Consider the following 11,287-nt stretch of genomic DNA (forward strand, 5'->3'; position numbering starts at 1 on the left):
TTTTTTTTTTATTTATTTATCTTACTTTGATATACAATGCAAGTTAAATCTGGAGCCTTAAAGAATGCAATTATATGTAGATGGTTGATGTAAAATCATCAATCCAAGCAACATTTTGGTGTTGCTAATACCAGGTTCAGTGTCCTGCCATTTTTTGTCTGGGAATTTATATGCTTTACTCTGCAGTTTTGCTCGTCTATAACCTGCAGTGTCCAAGGTAACACCCGAATAAAAATGGATCAAGCATTTTATAAACCAAATGCAACAGAAAATTAAACCACACATAATCTGTTAAGCTCAATAATCATACAATCCAGAGACAGAATGACCAATCTAGAGAGAATGAGCAGTCGCAAGCTTCATTTCATTAGCTGATGAGAAATTATGTACATCCTTAAAAAACTATATAACTAGCATCAGCAATTTCTTTTTCTTTTGTTCCCCCCATTTCCCCCTTTCCCTTTCTCCCACCCTTTTCACCCTCTCCTTCCCTACTATTACCCAAAGAGCAACTGTAGTCTGTAGTTGACTATAAAGACAGGCCATTGATGAGGCACAAATCATGAAACGAGAGATGAAGAAAAACAAAATAAAAGAATACCAAAATCGCCCAACAATGTTTATAGAAACAATGCAATCTAACTCAAAGCATCTGGCGAAGCTGCTGGTTCTCTTTCCTGAGAGATTTTACCTCTTCCATCAGCTCAGCTTGGTTTTCCAATATTGAACTCATCACCCTTGACGTGTCCACCTGTCAACAAAATAAATTTGAGAACATAAAATGGCAAAATCACGGGAAAAACTCCCATTACTACTGGGGCACTTACTTCCTGCATATGGAATTGCCTCAGAATCTCAATATGAAGATTCCTCATGTCTTCGTGTATAGATTTCTGAAAGGAATCAAGGGTCTCTTCCAGAGTATTTTGAAAAAGTTGAAGCGAGAAGGAACTTCCTTGTTGAGGATCTGATGGAAGGCCCTTATAAGCCTGTGCAGTTCCACCCTGTCGCAAATTTAAACCTTGCCATTGTAATCTATGACAGATAACAAGTTACAAAAATAACACCACAATGTCTGCAGTTCTCTGGCATCATGGATGCCATCACTACTGTGAATGTTTTAAGATGACACAAAACCGACGTAAACTTAGTGACGTCTGACTTTGCAAGTCCAAAGTACAACAGAGACGGCATCCATGGTGACAGGATACAAAGGCTGCCCTTCTGCTAGAAAGCAAATGCTGAGATAGTCAGATAAATTTGCATGCATAAACCCAAAGGGCAGGCGTATTGTTTTTATGAAAGGTACACATACATTTGTTGCAGGAACCATTCCGGATTCTGCAGCAGCTGATGAGTCAGACCTTGACAACAAGCTATTCAGAAGTTCCTCCCTGGTTTCAGCTCCTGTCTTCTTGGTTTTAGGTGACCCCACAGAAAGTGATGTCCCATCACTCAAGGACAACGTGGTGCTTATCCTCTCAGCATAAGTTGAATATCGACGAGGCAGGGTCAAAGATGGTGAGCCTGGGGCTTCAAGGTTAGCATGACCAGTGATGCTTTTTGTACCCAAGGACGCTGACATAGAACTAGAGGAAAGGTGCTCTGGAAATCCTAATGAAGTATCCTGATTTGAGGAGACATCTTTAGCACGCAAACCGGTATAACTCAAGGTAGAATTTTTCAATGAGCTCATACTCATCTGACTTGTTGATGATGATAGATCTTGTAGTCCAGCAAACATTGAACCTGACATAAGACTGCCAGAGGATGACATCCCAAAACGAGATGGCAAATTAAGTGGCTGACGTAGATGTGCAAATTTATCTGAGAATCTTTCACCACCCCAAGCTTCTGGGGGAGTGATTGAAGAGTCTTCACTCTTGGAAGATGGAGATGGAGAGGATCCCAACAATGTAAATGATCGAGTGTCATCCTGCACCAGGTGAGGATGAAGAAAGCAATAAGCAATACTGTGACAAAGAAGTTAACTACGAAAGTGAGTTTGTATCTCAGCTGCTGATATTAGAAGAGATGAGCACTATGCTTCAGGTATATACTACAATTAAACAGAAAAGAATGAGAAGGGTGGGGGTGGGGGTGGGGGTGGGGGTGGGGGGGCAGGTTCTGAACTTTTGATCGATGAGCCAACATAGAGCGACGAAGATCAAATATTGTTTTACCTGTTTGGAAGACGAACTAGATTTCCAATCAAATATCGGGTGATCATTCGCCCCATCCTCTGCAAAAGGAAATCTCCGACTTGATGGATACAAGAGAGATGAAGGCTTCTTATCAACAGGTAATTGATCCTTCTTCACTCCATCGTGATTATCCCAAAGCTTATCAAGAGAGGGTGTAATTGGCTGAACATCCACAAGCGGCGAAAACATCTCCATATCATCCTTAAAATTATAACTAGAAAGAGGAGCATGTAATCTTGACAATGTTCCACCAGGCCACAAATGGCTACGATGTTGTGTTTCCTCTGTTGAAGCCATACTAAGCATGCTCGATGCAGATCCACTGGTAGTTCCAGCAAGTGAAGCTGTTTCTACAGAAGGAACCGAACGACCAGTATTACGTAAACTGGATACTGCAGTGGATACCAAAAGACTTGATGAATTTACGGAGGGAAGGGGGTCAGGCATTAGAACGGAATCTTCAGCAGCACCTCCCAAAAGAGCAGCCTCAGCAGTGCAGCTGCCTTCATTTACAACAACTGGTTTCGATCTTTGCCAGCATAGACTTGTAACAGCCTAAGGAATACATTAAATACTTGGTATTAAGAAAAACTAAGAGAATCACAGTTTCTACCACCAAAACCAAGGTTTCTAATATTTAAGCATTGAAATATACCAGCAATGCTGTGCCATTAATCTAAATTTAAAAGCAAAACCCCCGGAGGTGGACCACAAAAGTGCCAAAACATGAAAACAAACTTCAAAAGGACAAATAATTTTAATTTTTGTTATGGATTGCATGTAACAAAAGCAATAAATTGAATAGAACTTTTATTTGATTGCTCAATCCTACAGTAGGAAAATTGATAAATTATCCTCCTGAACGAGAGGACAGGGACCTGAATATCTACATCGCTATGAATATTCCAGCATCAAAATTGAAATTGAACAACATTAAACAAGCTCACGTGTCTAGATAGCCATACAATTAAAATGGCCATATAATATTTCAACCCAAATCCATGATTCAAACAAATATTTCAATCCAAATTCTTTCCATTTTTCTTCATTTCCTCTATTTGGCATTCTGCCGATAACTTTAAGCCACAGAGAATGCGACCAATGCCTAGAGAGGATCACTATTCACAACAGTTTCCAGCAACATTCTTATGCCACCATGGACAACAAATACTCCAATTTATGAGGCCTGTTATCCTGGCAACAAGCAAAGGACCCTTTCCTCTCTCACATAGGAACATATCACTCTCTGCTCTCCATCTCTTAGTCAATTCTCAACACCTCATCACATTTCCTCTATTAAGATATGTCAATCAACAATTCAACAAAGATTAAATTCAACATAAATAATCCTAACTCCTAATTTAATAACTACAAATACATTTGTCCAAACATCGACATGTAAAGATTACAAAGATTTTCTAGTAAACTACACAATGTCAAGGAAAAACGCATTGTTAGACATATAACTTATTGACCTTAACCATATATGGGGGCAAGTAAATAAAATAGTGTAGAACCATGTGCGAAATATATGGAAGTAGGATTAACAATATACTTGACATAAATATATCACAATTAGCTCATTTTCGTATTGGGCAGAATATTGAATAATAGACACCTCTGAACTGCTATAAGCACGAAGAACAGTTACAGGCTCTGGTTTTCCACGAACATCATAGAACACCACACGACCACTGCTTGTTCCGGCTGCCAGTATCCAACCATCATCTCTGAAGGCCAGTGAAGAAAAAGGTGCCTCATAAGCAATGCAAGAAGAGGATTTCCGAGACCCTGAGTCATATGTGTACAATTTTTTATCCAGACCAATACTAGCTATTATCTGCAACACGAAAAATATTAGAGATATAGGGATATAACAAATAGTCCTCAATAATTTTGACCAGAATACGCTTCTCTATCCGACCAAATTATACAATAAATACCAAGTTCTCTCTAAAGAAGAGAGAATGGCAACTTAATGGAAACTTAATAGGGCACCAACCTTATCATTGGATGGCGAAAAGCTAATACCAGCAGTTGGTGCAGAGTGCTGCTTCAACCAAGAAACCTGTGAAAAGAGGAGGATAAGAAGGAGAAAAGGACTGAATAAAGAATCCTATGCAATCATATACAACTCAAATGTATAAAACAGGGGTAATCAATACAAGAGTACATCAAAAGTTAAAATAGAAAGAGTTCAAACAGAATGTGGAAGAAAGGTACACAGTCTAATTCAACAGACAAAGTAAGGGTACACTTGGTAAATGAGAAAACTAAAACAAGAAAAGGCTAAAAATAACACATAATTATTCTATCTGAAGAAAAAAATGGAAATATCATTACGGCAATGAAAATACGAAATACTAGTCCAAAGTCCAGAATTCTTTCTTCTATTGTTCTGATAACTTCTATACACCAACGATGCTCACTCTTCCCACCACATTAGCAAAGATAAACCCCCTTTTTGGGTAAAAGCAATCGAACTTTTCCAAGAACAATATCTAGGATGTACATTCGAATATCTAAAGCGGCTAACATTCTATAAGTCCATTACATATGAACTAGTAAAACTTAATAAACAGCGTAGCGTTTCCTAACTAGACGCATGTCTTAATACTCTTTTGAATATACATTTACAAACCTTTGGGCTACGTCCGGTCGTATCCCACAGATGCACAGTGCCATCATCACCTGCAGTCACCAAAAGGTGCCGGCTAATCCGTGAATAATCAAGCACCCGCAATACCTGGTCTTAAAATTTAGCAAGCTAAAAATTAGCTAAAACAAAGTAGGAAAAAGCAGAAGAGAGCAACTGGAAGCAACAAACTAAACAACCTGTTTATGTGGGTCCTTGAGTTCAGCAGCCCTTGCACTTGATGCAAGATTGTGAAGAATAAGATCCCCATTCAGACTGATGGAAGCCAAGTGCTCATCTTTGCAATTGTACATAGCACCAGTTATTGTACTGGTGTGACCCTTCAACCATTTTATACAGCGCTTCCTTTGTAAATCCCATATTCTTACAACTTGCCCACTTCCCCCAGAACATATGTATCTAGATCCTTTATTGCTAAAGCTGATAGCCAGTATGGATTCCTGCAAATCAAATAATTCCCAATGACTTTATGATGCAGACAAATAAAGACAACACCCTGATTGCCAATGAACAAATTTTCCACAAAAATAATTGATAGCATTAATGAGCAACTCCAGTATGTGAATAAAACAATAAAAGTTACAGGATTTTGCAATGCCTTCAAAATTTTCAATTGACTCAATGCATTGAATTTGACATCAAAAACAGCTCTCATATGCCTGCATTAGCATTGGAAGTGGTGGTTGAGATTGTAACTAGACAAATAGAGTCGTGGATCCCAATCAAGCATCTTAGGGTTTTATACTAGCTGCAACTCAATAGTATTCACAACCCATGCATAAAGAAACTATCAAACTACTAAAAGAAGCAAGGCATTAGTGAAAACTGAAAACTCATACCTCAATGTTGTCTCCACTGTCTGTCCCAGCCACAGGAATAGTCCCCAAGCTCTGTCCATTTTTTCTCCAGAGTGAGATCTTCTTATCTTCTCCAGCACTGGCCACAACTAAATCTGCACGACATTATATCGAATTGAGAACAAATTAATATTTCTCAATCGGGTGATTGTGAATGGAGAATCACATTCACTTTCCTTTTTCTTTTTTTCTGGAATTCGTTTCTTATGAAACATATTAGTCTGTAGAACTACATAGAACCAAGACAAAAGCTTTGAAATTCGAATCTAACTTTCGTCCATATTTGGCTCCATTTTCCAGCAAACCAAACAAAGACAAGCCCACTAATATTCAATTCAAGAAACCAAAAATAACTCAAAAACTGATTTGCAGTTTATAGTCAGTCACTCACTAGTGTGGTTCCACTTAACCAAGTTGACAAGGCAACCCGGTGAAGGAGCATAGTTGAGAGTGCAGGGATCGCCGGGCTTGACGACATCGAATAGCTTGACGGTATCGCCACCGCAGGCCGCCAGCAGCGCCGTCGACGGATCCACCAAATTCTTCATATCTCTCACCGAATTCATCGTCTCTCTGTCTTCTTCTGGAGAGAGGAAGTCTTAAATTTTAACTATCGAGTAAATTGGGGAAAATGACGTAGAGAAAAAGAAAATTGAATGAAAATGGGTAGGTAATGGAATAATATAAAGCAAGGCGGGCGACACTTTAATTATGAGAAAATAAATAACACTCAAACTGTTAACACTTTTGGCCTTGGGTTCGAAAGGCAAAATTGTTACCAAGTATTTACCTAAATGAATTTGGTCTTATCTCAACATAAATTTGTATAATAATTAAAGCAAATATGTAAAATGAAGTTAGTTGGTTAAAACTTAAAATGGCTAGAGAAATCGGGTGTTTGAGTACATAAAAATCTTCAAACTATATTCAAAAATCTAGGATGTGTAGTCTCATTGTATTATATTTTTATGGTCAATCTTGCACTAAACCAACACATGAAATATACTTTTTGCATATATGTGCAATGGAAATTTCCTTTATCCTTGCTCACAGTACAAGTGGTAATGGGATTTACTAACTCATTGAAATTGAAATATACACAAAAAACCCAATACCAAATCATCAATTCTAATCTGTTAATGAAGTCACTCACTTGTTTGGTCGCAAGACCTCAACTAAACCCTAAACCATTGGTCTTCGAAATTGGAATTAACTTGCAATTAGATACCAGAGGTCCAAAACAATAACCTGTTTGTTCACTTTCAAGATTTAGACACTTTGTCTACTTCCATTTGAATTTATTCGCCTGGGTAGTATCAGAAGCTACCTACCAATAAATCTAATGGAGCCAGCTCTATTGTTATCATCATTGAATATTCAAACTTTGTATCAAATCTTAGTTGTTTTTAGGAAGAAGCAACGGCATCAACATCAACCCCAGCATCATCAACAATTGCTGACTAGAATCTGGGAGCAGAAATGGACAAAAAGCTCTGCCAAAATCATCTCAAAAACTCCAATCCTTAAATCATAACAAAATCAACATGTCTGGCATATGTACACATCAATTCCAGATACTAGAATGCAACGTGAATTAAGTACTGAAATATGAGGCACAAAAGCTAAAACAAGAAAAAGAAGAAACAGCAGCTAGCTCAGGCGACCAACTCCTGAAGCTTTAGCTCTGACAAGCTGAAGACTAATATAGCATCAAGCATCATCTTGCTTCTTTTCCAATTTGAAGAATGTCTGAAGACATGAAGTTCCTGGGCAGTGCGAAAAGAATCTGCATAAGAGGAGTCAAACCCAGGAATCAACCAGGGTCACTACCACTTAGACCAAATGCAAGAGACATAATGGTGACAAAGTTGAAATCATGTGTGTATTCAATCAAAAGAAAAACAGTTTCAAAGCATAAACTGAAATTGCATAAAGCAAGATATCAGGCCATCTAAAAATGCTGCTCAAAACTCAAAAGCTTTTGTTCTGACAAAAGAGAGGAGATATTTGACAAATTGGTATCACAAGAGCTGCCAATCACCATCAAACTGTATCTGTATGGGAGAGAAAACTGGGACTTATATGAAGAATATCTAAGTTATCATTTACTTTAACAGCAGCGCTTTTGGGTGTTCCATACTTCCTATAAACAAGAAGGAATGCCAGTGCGAATTGAACAGGCCCTTTTCAAAGGGCGCTTCATCTGTTTCAGAAACATCTAATTTACAGTGGACAAGGAATGCCCCAAAAAAAAGTAGATAGAAGTCCGCACAGCAAATGTTCAGGTACATCATTCATCCTATTCCACAACATACTAAATTCGTTCAAGTATAGTTTCTTGTAACTTACCATGTCCCATCAATATGACTTTGCTACAAACTGAAAAAATATGCTTTCATAACTCCTTTAAGCTCTGAATTGAAGCAAATATGATCAGTGAGTTCATCAGACAAGAAAAAATTTCCTTTTGAATGAAAAATGCCTTTTAATTGGAGGAGCAGCAAGTGGGTGCAACCCAAAGCTAGTTCCATAAATTTGCCCTTGCAAATGAGATTCCATGCTAGTAACTCCGTATCTAATGAAATACTCAAAAATGAAACATCTTCGTAAACAGTGAACTATTATTCACCGCCCAAGAGGTCCTCAAGAATCATGAGTTTCTAAGCTATAACCCATACATTTCCAAGAGCCACAAAGAAGCAGATCCTTAACATATGGTTCAAGATGTTTGCAAGAAAACATCTGGTCGTACTAATTCTACCCAAGCAACTTCCTACATAAAGAAAACAACTATAGAGAGCAAATTAGGCTTCCAAAATTCTACTACAAAGAAAAATTAGTATATTCCCAAAGTGCCATTTCCCCAGAGACTCGATAAGTGATTATAACAGAGGAAATACATCAAAGTGAAGATAAAACCTCTATGCTCTTTTCCTTTTTATTGGATTTTTTTTTAAAAGCCCATATTGTCTAACTTCTAATCTGCATTCTGCAAATCCAATACAGTACTTCTAGCATAGTATGCAACAGACTACCCATTCTAAATTTGTATTCGGTTAAATGGCATCTTATCTATCAACCTAAACAGGCTAAGAAAATCTTCAGACCCCCAGCACCCAAAATCCCTCCTTATTCTCCCAGGAGAAGAGAGAGAAAGTAATTCCAACATGAATACCAAGACAAGAGCAAGAAAAAAACACCACAATGATCAACATGTCATTAACAATACAAATCACAACAATAAATAAAGAGAGCAAACATATTTGGCTCACCTTGGCTGAGACCATAGAACAATGATGCAGCAATTATCACATTTTGTTAGTCATCAAGAACTTAGCTTTCTTTTCTGCAGGCTTTAGAATCTGAAAAGAGCACATCAAGTTCTCATCTACACTCATCATAGCACCAGCATTATCAAATTCACCACAGTAGTTGGGAGCAGAAAATATGGTAACAAGTTGTCTGTCGGCGAAGAATTCATATCCATCCTCTACAACCTGGACAAGGTAAGCACTTCCAGGGTTAAGAATGTGTACATCATGAGTTAAATATAAGACTACATAGTACATATTAAGGTCCAGTACCTGATGTGCACGACAAACAAGATCCAAGTCATGTTTCGCAAGAAATTCTAAAACCTTATCAGGGCCAAAGGTGTATGAAACCCCTCTGTCATTCATTCCCCATCCCTTAACTTCCCTTCCAGGATCTGACCAAAGCAAATCACATAGCAAACCAGTATCAGGGACAGCAGTTGGACGAGGCAAATTCCTAATCTGATCCAAGTTATTCAGATCAGGGGAGAGACCACCATGCATGCACAATATTTTGTCATCGATAAGAGCCGCCACAGGAAGGCAGTTAAAACAGTCAGTAAAGGCTTTCCACAGTCTGACATTAAACCTCCTTTTACATTCATCATAGAATCCATAAATCCGGTTAATGGAAGCACATTCATGGTTTCCTCTTAGAAGGAAAAAGTTCTCAGGGTACTTAATCTTATAGGCAAGCAGAAGGCATATTGTTTCCAAACTTTGCTTCCCACGATCCACATAATCCCCCAAAAAAAGATAATTCGCATTGGGAGGAAAACCACCATATTCAAAAAGCCTCAGTAAATCGCTATATTGCCCATGTATGTCACCTGCAAAAACAAACAAAAGCAAGGAAAAGTTTAGGAAAAGCTACTTTCATAGATAAATCACTAATCAAGTTCACCAATCTAGTCTTGAGTAAAAGCTTCAAGATATCTAAAATAAGCACATTAGGACAAATGAAGCTAGGAATCAAGTCATCAACCCAAAAACAGATTTGTATGTCAATATTTTGAATGTAGAGTAGTAGACCATAGCTAAAAGGCCCGAACATACTTAAAACTTGTTGGAGCTGAGACTTGAGCAAAATATCTCTCTTTTCAATTGTTTCGTATAGAGTCAAAAGCTACGTCACAAGGTTCTCTGCATAAACAGCTCCTCCTCAAATATAAAACAATTCCTCTTTGAGTTCCAAGAAAGTTTCAGAACATTGGCTACATAAACTAGTAGTCAACTCCCTCGAAGAACCTTAATACCCCAGCACTAGCAGTCTAGCTTCAAACAGTCCACATGCAAATTCAAAGAGTACCTTTACAGTATAAACATCAAGGCTGCCAATCAACTGGACGAAATACAGTGAAAAATGAGAATACACCAAAAGTACTTTTCTGAGTTAATCGTTCCTATCCTACAGCTTCCAGCAAACAAATAGTGAATATACAATCAAGGAGTACATACTATTACATAGTGACTTATCTAAACACACTGGTAAAAAACAATATCAGAAACCCATTAAACATGATCTCAGTCCATGATCCCCTATGAACATCTATGCGCCAAGTTCCATTCAAAGCCAAAAAATTTGACAAAAAAGGAATCCCATTCGTAAAACATACTTCATTCAGTGAGGATGTAGCATGCAAAGTAAGAAAAGCAATCAAAGTAGTAAGTCCTCCATAACAGTATTGACAAGCACCCCGAAAAGACCCACCAACGAAATCACACAGAGGCCCCAACAGAACAACGAAAAAAGTACAAACTTTAACATCACAACAATTAGTCAAATACCGTACCACAAATCTTGATCGGGGCTTCTAGCTCGAGCAAATTGGGCTGTTCAAGAAAGGTTTCTCTTGACGCAACACAGAGTTGTTTGATCTCAGCCTCAGATAGCTGAACCTGCTTCCCAGGCCTCGCTGATCGGACCTCCGTGAGGCGCTTAATTATATCATCGAGTACGGCGGAGTCCATTCCGGTCTTCCCCTATTACGCCATCGGATCTCACCGTTCAGCGGCCCTTCTAGAGAAACCCTAGGTGTGGATAGATAGAGAGCGGGTCTTCAAAGGGTTTTCTTGTATCCTATCTCCCCCGTTTTCTTCTTTCTTTACTATTTCTCTTCTTCCTTTTTAAATTGACTCCGTTTCTTTCTTGGTTTTTGTGATGCTGTGTCTGTATTTTCTCCGTAGTGACAGTGACAGAGAGAAAATTTTCTCGGGGAAAAAGTTTGAGAAAGCGAAAGAAAAAATATTAATTAA

At 38.2% G+C, this 11,287-nt stretch overlaps 2 protein-coding genes across 4 annotated transcripts; both read right to left on the bottom strand.

The window, feature by feature from the left end:
• Window positions 1–334: 334 nt before the first annotated feature.
• Window positions 335–7,071, bottom strand: LOC119988759 (protein NEDD1-like). 2 transcript variants are annotated; one of them, XM_038833917.1, is made up of 10 exons: window positions 6,109–7,071; window positions 5,700–5,812; window positions 5,040–5,300; window positions 4,846–4,950; window positions 4,207–4,272; window positions 3,823–4,044; window positions 2,184–2,759; window positions 1,316–1,936; window positions 828–1,004; window positions 335–751 (listed from the first exon to the last, which is right to left on the bottom strand). In XM_038833917.1, the coding sequence occupies exons 1-10, from the start codon at window positions 6,281–6,283 to the stop codon at window positions 644–646; spliced, it is 2,424 nt and encodes an 807-aa protein (XP_038689845.1). In that variant the 5' UTR covers window positions 6,284–7,071; the 3' UTR covers window positions 335–643. The 2 variants fall into 2 exon arrangements, with proteins under 2 accessions (XP_038689845.1, XP_038689844.1); XM_038833916.1 differs by having other exon boundaries at window positions 3,760–4,044.
• Window positions 7,072–7,222: 151 nt separating this feature from the next.
• LOC119988760 (serine/threonine-protein phosphatase PP1 isozyme 4-like) lies at window positions 7,223–11,287 on the bottom strand. Of its 2 annotated transcripts, none has more exons than XM_038833919.1 (4): window positions 10,825–11,287; window positions 9,302–9,861; window positions 8,990–9,214; window positions 7,223–7,503 (listed from the first exon to the last, which is right to left on the bottom strand). In XM_038833919.1, the coding sequence occupies exons 1-3, from the start codon at window positions 11,000–11,002 to the stop codon at window positions 9,026–9,028; spliced, it is 927 nt and encodes a 308-aa protein (XP_038689847.1). In that variant the 5' UTR covers window positions 11,003–11,287; the 3' UTR covers window positions 7,223–7,503; window positions 8,990–9,025. The 2 variants fall into 2 exon arrangements, with proteins under 2 accessions (XP_038689847.1, XP_038689846.1); XM_038833918.1 differs by having other exon boundaries at window positions 7,223–7,483; window positions 10,825–11,026.

The sequence above is a fragment of the Tripterygium wilfordii genome, chromosome 21 (genome assembly GCF_013401445.1).
Source record: "Tripterygium wilfordii isolate XIE 37 chromosome 21, ASM1340144v1, whole genome shotgun sequence".
Classification (NCBI taxonomy): Eukaryota; Viridiplantae; Streptophyta; class Magnoliopsida; order Celastrales; family Celastraceae; genus Tripterygium; species Tripterygium wilfordii.